The sequence below is a fragment of the Pseudophryne corroboree genome, chromosome 7 (assembly GCF_028390025.1).
Source record: "Pseudophryne corroboree isolate aPseCor3 chromosome 7, aPseCor3.hap2, whole genome shotgun sequence".
Taxonomy (NCBI): domain Eukaryota; kingdom Metazoa; phylum Chordata; class Amphibia; order Anura; family Myobatrachidae; genus Pseudophryne; species Pseudophryne corroboree.
The window spans coordinates 148,014,075-148,038,076 of NC_086450.1; the positions used below are offsets into that span (position 1 = coordinate 148,014,075).

The 24,002-nt window shown below is 43.5% G+C and overlaps 1 protein-coding gene across 5 annotated transcripts in view; it reads left to right on the forward strand.

Annotated features, from left to right (window-relative positions):
• Positions 1-24,002, forward strand: part of THSD7B (thrombospondin type 1 domain containing 7B) — a 1,210,507-nt gene that overhangs the window by 989,843 nt on the left and 196,662 nt on the right. For all 5 annotated transcript variants that reach the window (XM_063933719.1, XM_063933721.1, XM_063933718.1 and 2 more), the window contains one exon: positions 7,413-7,546. In XM_063933719.1, coding sequence (XP_063789789.1) covers positions 7,413-7,546 — 134 coding nt within the window. The remainder of the gene's footprint in view (positions 1-7,412; positions 7,547-24,002) is intronic.

The window sequence follows — 24,002 nt, forward strand, 5'->3', positions numbered from 1 at the left end:
CCAGTATCCTCTACAGACTACGAGAAAAGTTTATACCGGTAGGTAATTAAAATCATATTTTCTTGCACATCTCTGCAAGGAAAAATTAGCAAATGTATTTATTCATGGATTGCTTTCACCCTCTGTTCTGGAGGCACTCTGTGTACATCAGTAAGAACTGGATCCGTTGTCATATGCCCATTGTTACGTAAATGTTCCTGTTTTTTTAGAAAGCGCATGTCACTGCCAGGGGGTACAGAGAGATGTTATATCTTGTGATGAGAGGAGCCACAGAACCTCATTCTCCTGCTGCAGGATTTTGTTTTGACATATTTGGAGTTGTTGGATACGGGACCTCCATGCAGACTCACAATTTATAAAGAATGGTAATAGCTGCAAGTCTATCAGGTGCTAATTCTGAGCTGCATACAAAATGGCTGTAGTTGCGGGAAGTCGTTATTTACTAACGCGAGGGTTCCTGCATGTACAGTGGAAATCCGTGCTGCCCATTAATTTAACGCTGGTTGCTGCAACCGGCATCATTAATATGTATATGCACTTGCATCAACCCCATTCTAGGTGGAAGAAATCCACCAGAAACCGCTTCCTCTCCCCATATGCAGAACTCCGTCCCATAGAGCCTTTTATACACACCCATGACACTCCCACAACATGCCCATGACACATCCACAACATGCCTACAACACTTCCATAGCACGCCCACAGCACACCCACAACACTCCCATAACACACCCACGACACTTTCATGACACTCCCACAAAACAGGGTGGTTACGTGCGATCGCACTGTCACCATCCCGTTCCTGTCCCAATACGCTCTATTTTACGGAAAGACAAAGCGGTACAGTTACATCTGAATAGGATGAACATATATTTAAATGCATCAATTTACTTTTACACATGCACTGCACCCAAAAAGTTGCCATTTATGTCAATGAACAAAGATCCGTCTGATTAAGGGGTGTATTCAGTGGTGGGGGAGGAGGGTGTGGGGGGTGTGCAGCAATATTTAGGACTTTTTGAAGGCAGCTGTCTCCACTTTCTCCAGCCCAGCACGGCTGCTGTAGTCTCCTCTGGCTGGAAAGGAGGGGGGGAATGAGCAATCTCACTCATCACGCCCCCTCCCTGGATCTGACCCTGGCAGAGGGGCACATGGCGGCCTCCACTGCAGGTCATTATAGTAAAAAGTATTTCCTGCATGAATTTTTTTTTTATAAAGGGAATGTGGCCACACCTCTGCGATTAGACCACACCTCCTTCCATTACCTGGGCCCAGGAATCCTTTCTACAGCCATGGGTATACAGTATTTACTAGAGTGCAGGTTTATAGAAATGGAGATGTTGCCCACAGCAACCAATCCGATTTTAGCTATTATCTTCTAGAAGGTGCTCAATAAATGATAAGTAGAATTTGATTGGTTGCTATGGGCAACATCTCCACTTCTATAAACCCGCACTTTGGGTAAATATATCCCTAAGAACAAGCCCCTCAGATAGTAAATACTAGCGCTTGTAATAGAGACTGTTCTTATGTTTCCCATCACTCTTATGGTTAGGGCTCCCAAAAAATTGGTCAGAATCAGTTGTCTTGTCAGGACAGGTTCTAGAATGTGTGATAAACTGACGTTTTCCTTCTGTTTCCCTTGTGCATTTCTAGTGTAGGTTTCAATCCTACGCTAAAAGGTCACGTAGAAAGCTGCGAGCCGCTTTATATGCAAAGCTGGTAAATAGGTGTATTGGTAGAAAATGAAATGCTATTTTCACCTAATTCTTTCAAACTAGCAATGCCTCCCAATATGGGAGATCTGACATATTCACCTATATTATAATAACAGGAAATAAACTCTGCTTGTAATATCTAACTCATTATACTGGTAAAGAAACAGCTGACTTTTAGATGATGTGGATGTGTCTATAATCAGACACGATAGTTATACTTTTTGCCGCGATCCTGAGCAATGAACTTCAGTTAAAAAGCTGATCTTGAAATGTCAATCTTTGAAGTATCTCAGCACAGACAAGTCTGGAGAGCCCGTCTCTATTGAACTGCAATGAAAATGTCACAGTCAAAGTACAACTCTTCATAAGGTTAATGATGGAGGTTGTGGCTGAGACATGGAGCTACTGGCTGATAGATTTCACTTTTGCCACCTGGAGCCGAACATCTGAAATTGAGATTTTGAAGTCTCCATTTATAAAAACTGGGACATTACTTGAAAAAATGAATTTATTACTATAAATTATTAATTCACCAAACTGTTCACTGCACTGGTATCCTGCTTATGTATTTAACTATCTATGTATTTCTTAGGTATTAATCCAAAGATCTGTTATCTATTAAGTTGGTTAAAAAAAATGTCCCAGCTTTCCCCACACATGTAAGCTGATTCAGAATTGTATATAAATCAACTGCATGTGAATCTGCATTGTGTACATGGAGAAAAATGTGGAGTTGTATACCTACAGTACATGCAACCGCACCATCTCTATCTGTACGACTGGCTTCATGCTGTCACCATTATCAGTGTGCACTTCCACCAGCCCTATCCTTGGTGCAAGAGAGCGAGCCATCCGAAAAGAGAGAGATCCCAGTGCAGCAAAACTCTGCATAGCTGCCAATTCCATCCATGTGCCTAAGTGAGACTGTCACTCTGGTATGCCCCCTGGCATTGTAAGGTAGCCAGGGGAGGGGGGGGGGGGATTTAAAGGGTGAACTGACACTGGGCGAGATTCAATTCTCGAGATGCTTGGAAGCCACTAGATGGCGCCCAAATGGAGCTATTCAATTGTAGCTCCATTCGGGTGTAATAGGTGGGGGCATCTATGTTTCATCTCTCAACCCCCAGGGGTGGCAAACTGAAATGCGCAAAAAGTCCCACATTTGGGCACCCAAATGGCACTTTTTGTGATCTTGCCCAGCACTTTGGTTGGGTTCAGCCACTTCACGCAGCTAAACCTGACCTCTATGGGCTTTTATATGCTCAAAAAAAGCAATTAAATTGGGCCCTCCTAATGGGAGATTAGGCGCGGAAAACAATTGAATCTCGCCCAGTGAGTGAGAATTGACAGGAGCAGGAGATAAGCAGCAGCAGCTAATAGTGGTACACCACACATATGATCTGATTTAGCCCCTCCATTCTCTAAAAGGGGCCAAATCAGATGACACACTCAGTTGACTCAATGCTACAGTGCTTTTCTCCCTCGGCACAAATTGCTGCCCCTGCGTACGCATTCTCACTGGCCTATACAATTGGAAATTTGGTCTGCAGCAACAGTTCCAAGCAATGCAAAGATAACACAAAATGGACTGAAAGTGTTTAGAATTGATGTTGAACTGTCAAAGGGGTGTAGTATGGTATGCCAGCAGCCAGGCTCCCGGCGACCAGCATACCGGCGCCGGGAGCCCAACCGCCGGCATATCGACAGCGTGGCGAGCGCAAATGAGCCCCTTGCGGGCACGGTGGTGCGGTAGCGCGCCACGCTATTTTATTCTCCCTCCACGAGGGAGAAAAAGTGTCGGTATGTCAGCTGTCCGGATTCCGGCGCCGGTATACTGTGCGCCGGGATCCCAACAGTCGGCATACTGAAGACCACCCATGTCAAAGATAGTTGCTATTGCTGCAAGAGCTTCAAAGAGGAAAAACGTAGAGGAAGTATTCAATAGAACCCAAGTATTGCAAATACAGTAGCTTTTACACACTAGATGGGACAGAAATATAAAATATGTAAATTTTCTATTTGATTCTAGCTATCCTGTCCTCTGATATCTTCTAGGAATTATTTGTTCTTCACAAACTGACTTGTTTTGAATTTCCGTGAAATGAAATACAACTTGATTACATTTACGTCTGTATCCCTTACATTATGTTTTAGATTAAAACATTTTCTAGAGATAGGCGATTGAAGTTTTCTTTGTTTCTTAGATGAGATTGTAAATCAACTTCATCCTCTTCTCAAACTTTTCACTCAATATTTATCTCTGTGTTGTGCTGGAGGAAAACTTTTGCAGATCTGTGATTACTGAGAGAGAAAATATGCAGAGGATTGTTCTGAAACTTTATATAATCAGCACGTTCCATTGGCCGGTTACTTGTAAGAGCTCAGGTGGGAAACCCACTAACAAAACTGTTTGTCTTTCCAAAATGAAGCACTCCACTTTTCAACCCAAAACCCCCAACACAGCCTCGATATTTGGTTTACTAAAAATTGTGGTACTTTCTCTTTCGGGGGGTCACTTGGTAACATTTTAGTGTGGCTAGTTGAACAGGAGGTGTGGGTGGACGTATCAGCAGCTGTTCTAATATTTTTTATTTGGATGAAAATTTGGCAAAAAGAATCCCGCCCCTTTTCTTTTATACCAATGGTTTTATTTTACAGGGTTTGGGCAACTCAATTGTTCACCAAACAGTTCTGGATGTTGGCACAGAAGTAATAATGTAATATTCGTGTTAAATGTCCCCCTGATTGTTTTTCACACTCTTTGTGAGCGACCACCCCTGAGAACCTACATTTACCATTAAGGTTATTCTGGCAGTGAATCAGAATGTGTTTCTACAGTGACGAGAGTGGTGTATGTGATGCTACATGGGGAGGGTGCACTGCTAAAGGGAGGAAGGGTAAATGCAGTGCTATGGAGGGGATGGGTAGTGTGCAGCAATAGCAGAAAGCTGGAAATGTGCTGTTTCAGTGGGAAAGTGGAGAATTAGATAGTACAGGGGAGAGTGGAGAGACTGCGCTGATATATGGGGAAACTGTGTTGTTGTTTGCAGAGTTATACAGGCACACACCATCAGATGACTCAATATATAAACAGCCCAGTTACTTAACCAGTAGTGTTGGTCTATTGAAGTCTAACAGGTACAGTCGTACTCACTGTTGAATACACACTGGTGATGATGGAGCTTAAGCATAGTTTGGTTTTATACAGCTTACCAGCCGGTGAGTGTATGCTGCTAACAAGTAGTGGTTCATGGATGCTGGAACAGCATTATATTGCGTGTCTCTCTGGAGCTATGTGGGAGACTTGTGTTTCCATCATGTCACTTCTTCTTACACATTCTCTCTGTACTAAGAAAGGATATACAAGATGGCTGCAGTCTTATGATGCAGCAACACATCAGATTGGAGTACAGACCTCCCTGGGTCCTAGTACCCAGCATGGTGGTTCTGCGATGGTGGGGGGATTGGAGGTGATGTGATAAGAGGATGAGTAGGGTAGGGTCGTGAGTGCTGCAACGGGAGGGGGGTTTGAGCGGGGTTGGGGGTTCCGCGATGGGGCGAGCTAATGAAGCAGGGACTCAGGGGAGGTTGCCAATGGGAGGAGTGAAAAACAGGAAGATGGAGGGCGATGTGTGTGTCCAGTTGCTTCCACCCCAAGTCTCCCTGGACCACTGCCTCTTTGATGCCCCCCTCTCCGGTCTGACCCCCAGCTGGATCTTACCTGCTGGCCAGCTTTGCAGGGTGTGAGTTCCACATGCAGAGGGCCAGCTTCATGGGGGGAGAGACCTGCTGTGCCGCCCCTGGGAGGTGCCGCCCCTAGGCACGTGCCTCATGTGGGAAATCTAGCACTGTCTGTTTTTTTGCCCAAACACTACTTCACAGAGAGCTGTGTGGGCTGGTGCTTTGTCCTAATGGAGGATTAAACCATATTTCCACAACTTTGGCCTCTTTCTTCTGATTCTTTCCCGCAAAGTTTCTAGAACATTTGTAATAATGTTGATTCACTGTTGCACCTTCTGGTACCCAGTCTGCCAAAATAACACCCTTAATATTAAAGAAAACAATTAAGATGGCTTTGAATTTGGATTTGTCTTGATGTGCTTTCTTCACTTTTGGTGATGATGGTGTTTCCCAGTACATGGACTGGTGTTCTGCCTCAGGATCATACTGGAAGATTCATGTTTCATCCCAGGTAATTGGTGGAATGCAATAGGGTGTGAGAATCAGAAAGTGCGAGATTTTGTGAGAGTGTTCCTGTTTTCTAAAGTGGCAATCATTTACGTGGCAAAATCAACTTGGTTTTGCCATGTACATGATTGCCTCTTTAAGAAAACAGGAGAACTTATGGCTTATGAGCCCCATTTATAAAGGGTTTTATGTATGTAAATGGAAACTTGTGTATTATATTTACAAAATTTAACATTTACAATTATTAATGCTGAGTTGTCGTTGTCAAGTTGTTGGTAATGAACTTTGTAATATGCCTTCGAAAGTTTAACTAGTAACGGAGCCTATTGATTATTGAGGAACGCGCGGCCCATGATAATAAAGTATTCACTTTGCAGCAAGCGCGGGAGCAATTCAACATTGCCCCGATACGGAGACAGCTGATCTGACAGCTATTACACATGCATGAACTTGGGTTCATGCATGCACAATTGACGGCAGAAGGAGACGAGCAGTGGATCTCTCTTCGTGACCAGGACTGCTTCCAATAGGTTAGCAGCAGGGGTGCAGGAACAAACGCCATCTGAAGATGGCAAATGTGCCTGATGTCAAGCTCCAAAAATGTTGTATTTTCAGAGGTAGATTCATTTAGGTCCGCATACTAGTGTATGGGGACAGTGGGCCAGATCGGAAGTGAAAGGTAAGCAGGGGATACTGTGTCTGTGAATTCTCCTGCATTACCTTTATAATGAATAGCCCTGACACTTAATATATACAAAGTAGATGTGAATGTTAACCTACTTTTGTATAAATTAAGTGATGAATAGACCCCTAACTGTGAGGGTTGCAGGATTACATCCCTCATAGATTTACATCTATAATAGATTTTCCAGGACACCCAGTCTATATTATACAGCAGAGCTGGCCAAACCAGTCCTCGAGATCTACCAACAGGTCACATTTTCCAGACCACATAGCTGGTGCACAGGTGTAGTCATTACTAATTAAGATGTGCTGCATTCATTCCCACCTGACAATTCTACAGATCTCCAGGAGGCCTGGAAAACATGAACTGTTGGTAGATCTCGAGGACCGGTTTGGCCAGCCCTGTTATACAGCCTTACCTTCATGACCAATGTTCCCAGTGGAATAATGCCATGCTCCTGTTTTCTTCTGCTTCCTGCCCCCTCCCTCAATTTCCCCCACCTCCCTCCATTTGTAACCATTTAGCAGGAATTATGTATTTGATGCTAATTAGCTAATAATTGCTAATTGCTAATAATTGCTAATTCAACCTAATGTACTATCATTGGAAATAGGATGGGAAATTTGAGCAGAACATTGACACGCTACAGAAATGGCTAATGTTGGCAAATTTGTACATAGCATGTAACATTGTTATCTACTTCTGGTGCACAAATAGGCATATAAGGCAGAGAGCACTTTCCATTATGCACACATATAACGTGACAGCTGTTTACACTGATTAGCGTTGTTTACATCCTGCACTTCTGTGTCTCCTGACAGGTGTACGAGGCAATCCCATGCTATAATGAATGCAATCAGTACTTGTGGGTGACCGAGCCCTGGTCTGCTTGCAAACTCCACAGTGAGGAGAAGACTGCTGACTGCGGGCTGGGAATACAAATCAGGAAAGTACGGTGAGTGAAATCTGCAGTAATCTCACAGCGACTGATTGACAAATCTATGAGCAGTTTACTGCAATGACAAAAGATTTGAAACATTGTATTAAAATTCAATTATTCTATGTAGTTCTGCCTTATGCTACTAATTGTTCTATTTCTGGTATGTAATTTGAATTGTTAAAAACACACACTGTAATATTTCCGAAATGCAGATTGTCAGCTGATAAACTCAAATAGAATGTTTCTGCTGGTGATTTTAATTCAGTTTGCATTAAGGTGCTGCAAACAGAGGAAATGACATCTCTTCAGCGGATACCTACTTGAAGAACGGTTTTCATTGTGTGGACTGAAATTAATTAAATAAATGTATTAATAAGAATTATTTAATTATGAGTTTATCTGACTGCATACAGCAGATGCTGTTATTTTGTTGGTTGAACCAATAGTTAACCTATTTATTCCTCCATGGTTCTGTTAATGAAAACATATATCAATCAGTATTATAATATACGGTATAGGGGCAAATTTATCAAATTCTCCCGAAACTAATACAGAACAGAAGTTTCCACATGATTTTTAGTATGCAGGCAATTTATGATGCGATGCATTAGCAAACTAACCCAGGATACCACTGTCTCTGTTAACCGCACCAGGTTTGTGGAGCTAGGCACTGTTAGCTAATGCAATGTTTACATGGAGTCAGCTGGCTGTAGCCTGTAGGCACAGCCGGCCATAGGCATAGGCAAACTAGGCAATTGCCTAGGGGCATCAGCTTCTTCTGCTGATTAAAATGATATGTGGCATGCCTATATTCTGTGTCTAGCATTTCATATGCAGATACAGCCACAGTCTCACACGTATATAGACATGCTGCATATCAGTTTAATCAGTAGAAGCTGCTTGTGCATACTAGCCACATAGCAAAGCAAATAAGATGCATTTCAATTAAAAAAAGGTGCCAGATGTTAGCATTGAGGCAATATTTATGAGGACACATCTGTATCCAAGCAGAGGCAGAGGTCACAGTGTTAGTGGCAGTGTGATTGCTGTGTGCATGTGAGTGGGTTGGTTGTGCAGTAGTGTTCGGAATATGTGTAAGGAGCATTATGTGTGTCATGTAAAAATGCATTAATAATGTGCAACATATGTGTAAAAGGGTACTACTGCATGTGTGTCATTATGTTTATAGGGGCACTAATAATGTGCAGCAAATGTGTAGGGGGCACTATGTGTGTCATTATGTGTATAAGAGCATTAATAATGTGCGGCATATGTGTAAGGGACATTATGTGTAAAAGGGCATTAATAAAGGTTGTCATAATGTGTAAGGCACATTATGTTTATAAGGAAATTAATAATGTGTCATATGTGTAAGGGGCATTACTGTGTGGAATTATATGCATAAATGCATTACTAATGTGTGTCATTATGTGTATAAGGTGCTCTACTATGTGGCTTTGCATATACAGAAAGGGCACTACTGTGTCGTCTAATGTGAATAAAGAGCAATAGGGTGTGATGTAATGTGAATAAGGGGCTTTACTGTGAGTATTAACGTTTATAAGGTAATGTGATACTACTGTGGGATGTAATATGAATTATGAACACTATCACATGATCAAATGTGAATGAAGTTGCAGTACTGTGTGGCGTAATTGGGGTTACTATTGTATGGCCATGCCCCTTGCCAGCAAAAACACACCCCTTTTTGGGCTGTGCGCCAAATGTGCAAACTGTTCCTATTTAAAATATAGGGGGTACAAACACCAAAATAAGGACTGCTATGGGTGAGGGGTGATGGTGCTAGGAAAGAGGTGCAAGGTCAGAGGTGGAACCAGCGGCGGTGTTATGGGGCACCAGCTAAAATCTTGCCTAGGGCATCATATTGGTTAGGGCCGGCTCTGCCTGTAGGCTACATGTTCGCAAATTTGTTCAGAGTAACCACTGCTCAAACATGAACAGATATTCAGATGGATGCAAACATAAAAGTAAAGTGATGGTATAAGCCTGTTTTCCAGTGTATCTGCAATGATAAATGCTCCCAGAAATACATTCCGAGTCACAGCGATATACTATGATAAGGAATGATAATATGGGGGTATGACGGAGGAAGGGGGGGCGGTTATGGAAGTAATAATATTGCTGCACCATAAGCAGTTAGATAACCAGTCTGCCGCATATGATGTTCTACTGGGATGGGAAGAGAAGTTCTATCGCAAGAAAAGTCCAGTGAGGGAATGTCGATGCAAATGTTGGCCATGCAAATTAGCACATACTGAGACTATGGAGCCTATGCATTGCAACAGATATTTTCAATTTAAAATATCTATGCTATATATGAAATTTTTTTCTGTGCATTTTACTTTTGAGAAATTTACGCCTGATTTACTAACAAGTCTGCATCAGTCCCACTGTGTGTAACCAAACAAGGGGTTAAAGCATTTTGATAAATGAGACAGGCACACTTTCTGTATGGGAGATACAATAGCTGAATTAAATACTTTCCATAATCAATGTCAAAGACCATCTTTGTGTAAAGGCCCGTATTCACGGGCCGATGTGGGAGAGATGTGTGCTGAGCGAACCGCTCAGCACACATCTCTTCCACCGCTCAGCACAGCGCGATGTGTGCTGAGCGTGTGGGGAGAGATGGAGGGTCCGCTCATTTCACCCAGCGGGTGAAGTGAGCGACCCGCTAGATTAGCCTGCATGCAGGCCAATCTAGCACCAGCGATAGCGATGCGCGGGGCTGCGCATCGCTATCGCTGTGAGGGCTACACACGGAGTGATCATGCTTAAAATCTAAGCAATCTAGTCAGATTGCTTAGATTTTAAGCAGCGATCGCTCCGTGAGTACCCCCCTTAAGTTTCTAAGTAGCCAGATAATGTGACATACTGTAGACCGTTCTCATAAGGAATCTATAGGGATAATGTATAACCCCAGAAATCAATATAAAGTAATCATGTTTTATATGTATATGGGTGAAAAATACCATGTCTACTGGAATGGTAGTATTTTTTTTTAATATGCTCCAGTAGAGAGTTATATTATAATACTTTTGTGAAGCATATGATTTAGATTTATGTTGAACTAAAGGGCATTAAATAAAATAGATTAGCATTCCAGCTCATCATTTGTCATGATATCACAGAGGATGTGGGTTTTGGCAAGTAAGAAAGTTTCAAAAGTCATTAAATGTTTTAGAAATCAGGGTTTGTGGATTCGTGTTCTACTGATGAATTGTCTATGCCTTGTAGCCTTCACCAGGCAGCAGATTAGACTAAAAAGGTACATGCAATTGTCAGTCTTCAATTTGTGTCTTATTTTAAAGAGCTTGTTTTGCATTTATATATCTGTTTGTTTTATTTTCACCATTTTTATTCAATGAACACAGTGACTTATTGTCATATTATAACAAATGTAATGAAAATTTGTCTCAGTGTTCTTAAAGATGCTACATTTGTACAGGGAATTGGTTAGTTTACAGTAACTCTGATTAAATTAGTTTGATTTAATTTTTGAATCATTCAGGGAATAAAATTGTTTGCTTCTGAATTAAATCTTGTAGTGTGTTTTTAATCATGTGAATGAAATATATTTTGTGGGATTCTACAAAATTTTAGACAGAGTAGGGTTCTTTATTTATTAACACTCTCACACCCACATATTACATATGGTTATTAGGGGGAGTGTGCAAATCACTGAAGAATGAGGGACATGCCTAGACCATAGAGTATGTGGCACAAGCACTAGATTGAAATCACAGAAGCAGCTTGTTGCTATCTACAGTATCTATCTATCTATCTATTGATAATGTCAGTTATTACCTATAAACATTAAGCTATATTCTATTACGGACTAAGTACGCTATTGGCGCACTGAGTACCGTAAGGGTACGCACCTAGCGTAGCAGACACTAGGCCGTGGGCGCGACGCATGAGCGACACGTACGCTCACGGAAAGATACACAGTAACCCTTAGTAACAACACACCGTAAGGGTATGCTTACACTTTAAACCTTGGTTGATGTAATACTATAATGATGTAATGCTTATTAACCTTGATAATATGAAAGCTGTTTGAGCGATTGAGACGCTAAGAAAACCCTTTACAGTAACTAGTGAAAACACAAGACCTGGTTTGGATTTAAAAAAAACCCACTCCAGCTCTAACACCTTCGTGGATTGCTTTAGAGTAAAAAAAGGGAAAAACAGTACAGCTTATACACTACAAACCTAACATCAAAATCTAAACAGAATAACAAGTAATATGAACAATAGCGAACGATCGCAAACACAAGCAAACAGAAGGAGTACACAATGAGAACAAATGGCAAACACAAGAGGATAACAAAATGGCTACAGAGAACTTACACACGTGGGAATGATTCGCAAGCGCATCCTGGATCCAGCCCTCAGCCTTCAATGTGAAAACCTTGCAGAGAGAGTGAGTGACTGGACAGGCAATGGTGGTCTTTATATACACAACATACAGTAACAATTCAATGGTCCCTATAATCTCATGGTTCATTGGACACAGGAATGTGTCTCTGCATTATAACAAAAGGTCATAGGTGGGTTCGAACAGGTGGGCTGTGCCTTTCTCCAACTGCTCAGGTGGGAGGTATCCTCAGGATTCCCGCCGCATGGATAATGAACAGCAAATACAGTAAATGTCTATAAACTACTTTTGTACATAACTATACGCAGGAGCGAGCAATCTCTTCCTAACCAACACCGAAATGTTACTATTAAAATACTCTACAGCTGGATACTAGACACCACCGTTCAACCATTATCTGACCCTTCCTATCATGCAAAGAGGAATTTCTCTGTCCAAGAACCGTTTAAACTAAACGTACTTGCTGACATTGTTAAGGGGAATATTATCTATAAAACACACTATATGGGTTAAATATGCTATGATCGAGTCGCCCGATAGACGCTTACAAACTCTACCGTAAATGTGCATACACCGCGCGTGATCGCCGGAGCGATCCTACGCAAATTGCGGATATGTGCACGCACGGCAGAGCGTGTGCACGTGCAGCGGGCATGTGCATGGGGTTAGTACAAGGCATGTGATTCATGATATTTTTCGACTTTGACAGTCCACCCTTTGGCAGTCAACAATAACTGCCACTATCTAAACAATTTAAGCAGAAAAATATATATTACCATGAAATACCTTATTATGATTGGGAGTAGGGAGGAGAGGAGAAGGTGGAAAATGTATGACCTAGTGAGATAGTAAAAAGCATGTATGTATGAAATCCATGTCTGAGGGGTCATGTATCATCGTGCCGTACATGTTCTAAAAATAAGCTTCGAGGTATTGCGTAGTATACATTGAATCCTTCTTATCCCGTATTAAGGGTCTGTAAGTGGGCTAACAAACTCTACCGAGCTCTTTTCGGCTTTTAGTTCCAACAAATGGGGTGCACATTAGTTGATGATACATGAAGGGGGAAAATATGTGAGTGCTAATATATGTGTCTATATCACTTGTCGACTATGTGTGCCACTACCTGAAGATAGAAGAGATGAAGATAAGAAACATGCGTTATAAACGCATTCGTATGATTATATATATATGGTCGTCCTTGGGCGTCTGTTGGAGTCTTGTTGATGTCTTGTTGAAGTCTTGTCCGGATTTCTGTATCTTTGCTGTGTGGCAAGCAAAGCTCTTCAAGTGTCCATAAAAATTAAAGTCTCTAACAGTTCATCAAATGGCTGTGACAAAGTTCATCAATGGTCTGTATAATGGGTCATCAAATTCTTCTTCCGAGTGGGTGTCTTTTTACCTTGGAGAAAAACAAAGGAGAAACGGGTGAAAGAAACGGACCATGGAATCACGTCTTATCACAACATTGTCTCGATTGATGGGTCATAAATTAAACTAGTTGTTACAATGTCCTCGCTCCTCAAACTCATCAATTTGGTACTTCGCTTGCAATTCATTAAAATTCGAACACATCTGAATATCAAACCAATCATTATGACAACTCCTAGGATACATAAGAGGAATTTCCCTACAGCAACGATAACATTTTGAGCCCATTCTCCTAAACCTGAGAACCAATTGCGTGGGTTCAACCATGATACCCAGCCGGTCAGTTCATTACCCACAGAAGCAAGGGTAAGGTTGTGTCTCCTTCGGAACTCCCACTTCAATTGCAAGATATCGTCCATCTTTTGATCTATGACCTCGGTTGGGTCCTCAGTGCTGTTTATGATATACGTACAACACTTTACACACCATACTGAGTTGCTAGGGTGACACAATACCCGCCTGTCACTGCTGTGATGTAATTGAGAACCATCCTGTGCTGGGTCAGTTCCGTTTTGTAAGCTTGCAATTCTCTCCCAGTATACCTAAAGGTGTCATCATACATCTCGGTGATATTGTCTATCAGGTTCGCTAGCGCGGTAATATACCTAAAATGTATAACTCCTCTGGCGGTACGGGTGATATCTAGCGCGAGTAGGAGTTGAATCCCGGTGGATTCGTGGATCAAATCAGAGGCTGTATGTTCTGTCCTATCTATAAGGTGTCTCTTTACTATGTGTTCGTAATGGGTGTGAGTGTAAGGAGCTTGAGCATTGCGGTGAACGTCTTTCATTCTATCATGGGTAATGGTCATTACTTCCGGTAACACTCTTCCAATGTAACACAATCCCTCTGAGTTTGGGGCAAGCCACTTATACGCCTTCCTCCCACATATGAAATATGCATCATCGGGGAGGACATATGGGACGGAATATGACATCACCATATTACAAACCTTCCAGGTGAAAAATCCTATCCCTAACTCTCTCATCTGACTAGTACACGTATCAGGTTGTATGATGTGCGCACAGTATCCTGGTGATACTTCTCCAACTCGCATGGGCCTACTTCCTAGAGTGTACCTATATTGGAAATATCTTCCACTGTTGGCTATTTGGCGTATAAGCTCTGAGTCTATGGGCATTCTATCAGCTCTGTGTGAGAATGTCATAGTTCGGTCGTTCCATGTCACCTCCCAATTTCCCGGCTTTCGGGGATTGGAAATGTTAAAACATATTAAGGACCTATCCACATGATATTGGTGGAGCTTCAAACTAGGAGGCCTAGAAATATTAAATTTCTTGTCCACCGGTCTCCCACCCCTTAATTCAAGTACCTCATCTATCGTTAAAGAGTATGGCACTAGTCCTGACTTTCTATGACCTTGAGGTACTTGTGAGCACACCCAGCATTCCGTTTGGTTTAAAACCTTACCCACCAATGAGTGATAGTCACTCAATGGATGACGGTCCATATTGATATTAATGCTGGACTGACATCTCTGGATGCACCCGTCCTCAACTATGTTGTCAAAATTCCTACATATACAATTCTCTTCAGCTAACAATCCTTCACAATGTCTGTTAGTGTCATGGCTACCAGATCGTTTTCTGATACTCGCCTTTGCTCAGTGATTGTGTTGCTCTCGGAATTCTATGAATCCATCCTGGTCATCAGAACCCATTCCAGATCCTTTCTCGACCTCACTGGTACTCTCACCGAAACAGACTGCTCTGGTCAACAACAGGGTCAACAGGAAAACACGGACTGCAGTCTCTTAGGGCGAGTCCATCTTACAGGAGGAGAAAGAGAGAGTTGTAATGGGGGAAATAAAACAACTAGAAGGGAAAGAAAACTTGGCGCGACAACCGCCTCTGATCTTGTAGTTCTCTGTGCTCAGGTGCCGTGACAACAGTCCTGCCTCTCAGTCTTCCCGGAACAGACACTCCAGTGATATGGTTTCCTCCACACTCTGTTCTTTGTCACGGGCTCTTTCTGGGTCAGCGACCTTCTTACAGTGGGACGAGTGGACCCAAGTCTCTCTTTCGGCAACCTTCAATGCTGTTGTGCTGGTCAGTAAGACTTGGTACGGTCCTTCCCAACGGTCAATCAGGCAACCTGAGCGTAGAAAATTCAGAATCATTACATAATCCCCAGGTTCAATGTCATGACAATTACTGTCTGGCAGATCAGGAATCACCAGCTTCAGATTGCTATTCTGATTCCTCAACTGCTTGCTCATCTTAACCAAATACTTTACAGTGACTTCATTGTTACATTTCAAATCATCCTGGGGGTCAATCATTACATGGGGTTGTCGACCAAAAAGAATTTCAAAGGGGGACAGATTAAGAGGGGACCTGGGAGTGGTTCTGATGCTGTACAATACAAGTGGAAAAGCTTCTGGCCACAACAATCCAGTTTCAGCCATTACTTTGCTCAACTTGTTCTTAATAGTGCTGTTTACTCTTTCCACTTTCGCACTCGCCTGTGGGCGGTACGGAGTATGCAGCTTACTATTAATTCCCATTAATTTGCACATTACCTGAAAGACTTCACCTGTAAAATGGGTACCCCTATCACTTTCAATTATCCTAGGGATACCATACCTGCACACAAATTCCTGCACAATTTTCTTTGCAGTAAACGTAGCGGTATTTGTGGCAGCGGGGAACGCTTCAACCCAATTTGAAAACACATCAATACAAACCAAGACATACTTTAAATTTCTACAGGGTGGCAATTGTATGAAATCAATTTGTATTACCTGAAAAGGGCCGTCCGTTGGCAGAATATGGGATGGTTCTGTTGGTATCGCCTTTCCAATGTTCTTCCCCAAGCAGGTGAGGCATGTCATTGCCCTCTTACCCGCATGGGAAGAAAATCCTGGTGCGCACCAGTAGGCTCTTACCAACTTGCACATACCTTCTTTACCCAGATGAGTCAACCCATGTGCCGCCTCCGCTAAGCTTGGAAGGTATGCTCTGGGTGCCACTGGCTTACCCTGTCCATCTGTCCAGAGTCCTGAGGACTCCTGGCCATATCCTTTTGACCTCCAGACTGCCTTTTCCTGTGGGGAACACAAATCTTGCATTTCACTCAATTTCTGTGTGCTGACGGTATTGAATACCATCAGTTGTGTGATGTCTGTCTGTATGGGGGTACTGGCTGCTGATTTAGCAGCTTCGTCTGCTCGGCTGTTACCAAGTGACACTGGGTCTTGGCTGTATGTGTGGACTTTACACTTGATAACAGCCACTCTGTCAGGTTCCTGTATCGCTGCTAAAAGTCTTTTGATGTGGATCGCATGAGCCACGGGTGTGCCAGCTGCCGTCATGAAATTTCTGAGGCGCCATAGGGCCCCGAAATCATGCACTACTCTAAAGGCATACCTAGAATCCGTGTAGATATTGGCTGACTTACCTTTTGCCAATTCACACGCTCTGGTTAGGGCGACCAGCTCAGCAACTTGTGCTGAGTGAGGTGGGCCCAGGGGTTCCGCTTCTATGGTACCTTTGTCATCTACGACTGCGTATCCAGTACACAAGTCTCCCGAGTCCATCTGTCTGTGGCAACTACCGTCAGTGTAGAAAGTAAAATCTACACCTTCCAGTGGGTTGTCACTGATGTCAGGCCTTGCAGTGAAATTTTGGGTCAAATATTCCATACAATCATGTGTGTCAGTGTCTGTACTAAATCCTCCTCCACCATTACTCTCATCCCCCACCCTTTGTGCCTGTCCAGGCACACCTGGGAGATACGTTGCAGGATTTAGTGCGCTGCATCTTCATGGTGATGTTTACAGGGGCCATTAGTGCTAATTCCCACCTTGTAAACCGTGCGGATGAGACGTGTCTGGTTTGTGCAGAATTCAGTAAGGCTGACACTGCATGAGGTGTATGGATGGTCAGGTTGTGTCCTAGCACTACATCTTCACTTTTACTCACTAGCAATGCTATCGCTGCAACACTTCACAAGCATGTGGGGAGGGATCGTGCTACCGTGTCTAGCTGAGCGCTGTAGTAGGCTACCGGCCTGCTGGCATCACCATGCTTCTGGGTTAAGACACCTGCCGCACACCCAGCACTTTCCGTACCGTACAGTTCAAAGGGTTTCCCATAATCTGGCATACCTAATGCTGGTGCCTGCGTTAGGCACTGTTGGAGTCTCTCAAATGCCAGTTCGGACTCATCTGTGTGTGAAATCCGATCTGGTTTGTTTGATGAGACCATCTCTTGTAAAGGTAAGGCTAGTATGGAAAACCCTGGGATCCAGTTACGGCAGTACCCACACATTCCTAGGAAAGTGCGAATCTGTTGCTCGGTTTGTGGCAGAGTCATGTCGCGAATCGCCTGTACTCTATCAGCGGTGAGGTGTCTCAGTTCTTGCGTCAAGCAATGTCCCAAATATTTTACCTTGGTCTGGCATAATTGCAACTTATCCTTTGAAACCTTGTGTCCCGTATCAGTAAGATGAAACAGAAGCTGTTTCGTGTCTCTCAAGGATGATTCGAGTGAATCAGAACACAGCAGTAAGTCATCTACATACTGTATTAATACTGATCCGCTCTCAGGTTGAAAGGATTGTAAACAGTCATGCAAAGCCTGTGAGAAAATACTTGGGCTGTCAATGAAACCTTGTGGTCCAGGTGTACTGTACTCCTCTGTATGTGAATGCAAACAAATATTGGCTGTCAGGGTGCAGAGGTACCGAAAAGAAAGCGGAGCAAAGGTCAATCACAGTGAAAAATTTCGCAGTGGGAGGGATTTGCATAAAGATGACAGCTGGATTTGGCACTACAGGGAATTGGCTCTCAACTATTTTGTTGATCCCCCTTAGATCCTGCACTAGCCTGTAACCCCTCCCCCCGCTCTTTTTCACAGGGAAGATGGGACTATTGGCAGTGCTGGACGTCCTAACCAGAATGCCCTGTTGTAGCAAGCGCTCTATTACTGGGTAAACTCCTAACTCCACCTCTGGCTTCAGAGGATACTGTGGGATTTTTGGAGCTATCCTACCATCTTTTACTTGAACTACTACCGGAGCTACATTTGCCATTAATCCAGTGTCTTGTCTGTCCTTGGTCCAAAGTGACTCCGGTATCTGGGAAATCATTTCCTCTACCTTGGACGGACACCTATCTGTAACAGCAGTGTGTGACATTAACCTTTGTAGGGAGTCTAGCATATCCTGTACTTCCTGAGCGTGATTCTCGGGTATATCTAAGAACACACCTCCAGGAGTATAATATATGACACACCCCATCTTGCACAGTAAATCTCTCCCAAGTAGATTAGTCGGAGCCGATGCAGCTAGCAGAAAGGAGTGCTTGGTCTGCAAAGGCCCTATCATAATCTCTGCTGGTTTGCTTAAGGGGTAGTGTTGTACTACTCCTGTTACTCCCATGGCTGGAATTGTTTTACCAGTGGTCTTCATACCCACTGTTGAATTTAACACTGACTTGGCCGCCCCCGTGTCTACAAGGAAAGGTAGAGATCTACCAGCTACATCAATTGTGACCTCGGGTTCACTTCCAAGGCTCGCAATTAATTTCACTGGCTGCAGACTACAGGTGTGGCCCCACCCCTATTGTATGTGGTGACCTCCCCGCAGCGCGCTGGCAGCTACAACATGTGAAGGGGGTAACTGGGAATTTTCAGAGACTTGCCATTCTCTTTTTGGTGGGTACCTTCTTGTTTCCCCTGCATGTGGCTCATAACTTCGTCTCTGCGGTCCCTGATCCCAATTACTTGTGTCATGTCGTTGTCTAGGGGGTTGATATACCTTATGTGGGTTATGTGGGTTGTTAAACATACAATTCCGTGCAATATGTCCTTCTCTGCTACAGTTATAACATGTTATCACATTTGACTTACCCACAGGGGTCTGGGGCTTAGGCTGAGGTGGCCTTGTTGTAAGAGCTTGTATACTTACTGCCATCAGCTTATCGCCCTGTGACTCCCTGTGTCTCATGATGTTCCGATCATGTTTAATAGCGGTCTCTCTCAAAGCAGCCACAGACATACCTCTCCAGTTAGGTTGAGTGGTCTGTACCCTTGTCCTCAACACTTCCTTTAAACCATCCATTTATACAGAAACTGCTACTTCCCTATGGTGCACATTTGTCTTAATGTCTTCTATTCCAGTGTACCTAGTCATTTCCTGCAGTGCCCGATGGAAATAATCAGAAGCAGTTTCACCTTCTTTTTGTCTTATGGAGAAGATTTTGTTCCACTTGACAACAGTTGGGAAATATACTCCTAACTGCAGGTTGATACGTTTTACATTGTCCTGATTGTACTCATCAGTGAGAGGTACCTCTTCATCTAATCTACAATCTGTGATAAATTTCGCAGAGTCGATATTGGGGGCACACATGCCCTCAGCAATGTCCGCCAATCTTTGTTATTGGGTTCTGCGGAGTTACCTAGTTCTCTAATGAACCTTTGGCTTGCAACTAGATCTTTCCTAGGATCATCATTGTTCTTAATTCTGTCCGGGAAAAGGGACAATGCATTGCAATGTTCCTGACGGGAGTGACTCCTGAAGCGTCAGTTTTTCCATTTGGGACTGCAATTACCCTGACAGGATTAAGTTCAATCACATCACTCTGGGTTGATTCTACAATGTGTGGTGTAATTGTTTCTGCATAATGTACAGTACCGTACTTACCTGCGGACACGACCTCACCTGTCCCTCCACTAGGGGCCTTTGCTACTCCTCTTACTGGTTGGGCCGTGCCCACTGTAGTCTCTCTTATGGTGGCTGCTAGAGAGAGTGCCGATATTGTAGTAGGCTCATCTTCCTGGTCGCCGTCCTGAGGGAAGTTTAAGACAGGATACAACTTGCACGGGTTAGCATTAGCATCAATACACTTATCTACTTTACTCTTATCATTAATACATTTATTAAGTGCACTTTTATCATATACCAGTATGCCATTCTCTGTAGCCACTTTCTCTCCTGTTATGTATGGTGGTGGTGGTGCTGTAGCTATCAGTTTCCTGATAGGATTGGAACCAGCTGCTTGAGCTAATCCTCGTTGTATCTCACCTTCCTGTTGCCATAACTGTAAATAATCATAATGTCTAATCCGTTGCTTGCTGGATTTTATTAGACATATCCTTCTCCTTAAATTTTGCAAAACCTCAGGATTAAAACTGCCTACCCTGGGAAACTTCTCCCCATCGTTCACAGTCATAAGTTCCCACTCATTGCATAAAACCTCTGCGTGTGATCCATATTTTTCACACATTATGTACCTCGCTGACCCTGCTGGCCGCGGAATAATATCAACCTGAACCTTGGTTGATCGTCCCTTACTTGAGCAACTGGCCCCCATTCTTTGCAGGTATTGCCTTCTCAGCGAAATCCTACAAAAACCACGTTCCCAGAGGTAAGGCGACGGTGAAAGTCCAACGAGTGCCTTCACCCACTCTCGCCCACGTCGACCAAAATGCCCACACACTGATTCAGCGCTGGCGTACTTAACCCAGGGCCCCTATGTAACCTCTATTTACTGGGGCGTGTGGGAGTATGCTACCCTCCCCAGTAAGTATCAGTTGCTGAAGAATTCCTGAGTGATCAGCGAACCTCCCTTAAAATAAAAAAAACCTACACAAATCACGTCAAAATGTACAAATAGTGTTTATGATCCCGCAAAGCGTACGCAAATTGCGTAATGGGTATCAAGGTAACCAACTAATGCACACAAGTACATGCGGTACAGTCGCACTGCGTATAAGTAACTATTACTTATCCGCAGAACGACCAGCGGAATCGGTTGTTTAGGCTGCGAAACCTTCAGCCGGAGCGTATTCTCAAAACGGGCCTATATGGGTACTGCGCCAACCCCCAGGGCTGCGCTCACTACCTCTGACCTTTCTTAAGTCAGGGTCTTCAGAAACTTTGTATAGGTACTTTTAACGGATTTCTGACTTTCGCGGACCTTTTGGTCTGCTGTAACACTAATTGCTCCTTTTACCTTATTCACTGTTAACGTGAGATGGCCTTCTCCCACGCCACCACGTGTTCACTTCACGGGTATCCTTCTACGAGATCTCGATTTTTCCGGGGTTCACACCAAAGAAAACTTTACTTGCATACACACGCTCTTTCACTTCATATATACTTTGATTTTTCTGTACAGAAAATTTCTTTCATTCAGGTAACACAGGCTAATCCCAGAGGTAATGCAACGAGAGGAGGATCTTTTTAAACTAAATTTTGGAAACTGAACAAATTTGTGCTATTATCTCGTGGCTTCCGTATCTACTACTAAAACAATGCTATCGTGTGATTTGTATTTAGTGGGCGTATCCGTATGCACGTTGCGTGATATACGCCACGTGTGTAGACCTTTGCGTTGCGTACGCTGTCTTGCACTTGGTCAGAGACACGTGTACACAGGGGTTCCGGTATGAAAGATAGATAGTGTCTAGTTAGACAGTCAATAGATAGACACCATATGTTAGATGGACATTAGGTCGACAGGGTCAAAAGATCGACAGGGTCAAAATGTCGACATGGAAAAGGTCGACAAGTCAAAAGGTCGACAGGTCAAAAGGTCGACAGGGTCAAAAGGTCGCCATGAAAATGGTCGACATGAAAAAGGTAGACACCATGGGGTAAATTTACTAAGAATCGTATTTTCCCGTTTGAGGTCAAAGTTCAATCACGAATGACATCGAAAGTGTAAATATGCAACTTTTTGAATTGATTACGACTAATTTACTAAGCTGCCGTATTCTGCATTTTCGGTTTTTCCGATGTCGATGTCATTCGTTTTTTTAGGCAGTGTTTTACGTGAGTGACTTGTAAAACACTGCCGATTTTAATACAATGAATCTCGGCCGGATCTGAGAGATCCGTGCAGGGCTTCATTGTGCACCTTGTAAAAAAAATAAAAAATATTTAAACTTAAAAAAAAAATTGCGTGGGTTCCCCCCTCCTAAGCCAAACCAGCCTCGGGCTCTTTGAGCCGGTCCTGGTTGCAAAAATATGGGAAAAAAATTGACAGGGGTTCCCCCATATTTAAGCAACCAGCACCGGGCTCTGCGCCTGGTCCTGGTTCCAAAAATATGGGGGACAAAAAGCGTAGGGGTCATCCGTATTTTTAAAACCAGCACCGGGCTCCACTAGCTGGACAGATAATGCCACAGCCGGGGGTCACTTTTATACAGTGCCTTGCGGCCGTGGCATCAAATATCCAACTAGTCACCCCTGGCCGGGGTACCCTGGGGGAGTGGTGACCCCTTCAATCAAGGGGTCCCCCCCCCCAGCCACCCAAGGGCCAGGGGTGAAGCCCGAGGCTGTCCCCCCCATCCAATGGGCTGCGGATGGGGGGCTGATAGCCTTTGTTGAAAGTAATGAATATTGTTTTTAGTAGCAGTACTACAAGTCCCAGCAAGCCTCCCCCGCAAGCTGGTACTTGGAGAACCATAAGTACCAGCATGCGGCGGAAAACCAGGCCCGCTGGTACCTGTAGTACTACTACTAAAAAAATATCCCAATAAAGACATTACACACACACACCTTGAAAGTATAACTTTAATGCATACATACACACCACCATATACACATACTTACCTTATGTTCACACGAGGGTCGGTCCTCTTCTCCAGTAGAATCCATGGTGTACCTGTTGAAAAAATCCTACTCACCAAATACAGTGTAGAGGGCTCCTCGGATAATCCATTTGTAATCCACGTACTTGTAAAAATAAAAAAACAGGACACCCGACCACGAACTGAAAGGGGCCCCATGTTTTCACATGGGACCCCTTTCCCCGAATGCCAGAAACCCCCTCTGACTGATGTCTAAGTGGGTTTCTTCAGCCAATCAGGGAGCGCCACGTTGTGGCACCCTCCTGATCGGCTGTGTGCTCCTGTACTGTATGACAGGCGGCACACGGCAGTGTTACAATGTAGCGCCTATGCGCTCCATTGTAACCAATGGTGGGAACTTTGAGGTAGCGGTTGATAATGCTGATTTAGATTACCTATAACTTCACAATAATGGGTAAGAGACACAGTACGCAATTGGCGTATGGGGTACCGTAAGGGTACGTATTTAGCGTAGCATACGCTAGGCCGTGATCGAGACGCACATGCGGCACGCTCGTTCACAGCTTAATGCGTGGTGTCGAGCACGCTATAGGCGAGCGACTACCGTAATGCTACGCTATCAGCGTAGCGGACGCTCGAGACCACGAGGAGATCACGAGCGGCGCAGACGCTCACAAGATGACAATCAGTAAACCTTGAATGTAACACACAGAAAGGATATTTTATACTGTAAACCTTGTACTGAAACACTGTAGCGATATAACGCTGCTTAACCTTGTTAACACTAAAGCTGTTTGAGCGATCGAGACGCTCCTATTACCCTCTGCAATGTAATGAACACACAATACCGTGCTAAGGATCCAACACCTTTACTAACAAGCTTTTAGTTATATCGAAAAGGGGTAAAACAGTTACAAGTCATACACTACATACTAACATATAATTCTAACAGAATATCTAGACAGAAATATATAATAACGTTACAATCTTAAACTAAACAGAGAGAGAGAGAGAGAATGTGGCCAATACAAACAAAGAGCGAGATGATCACAGAGAATTACTTACACACACTGGG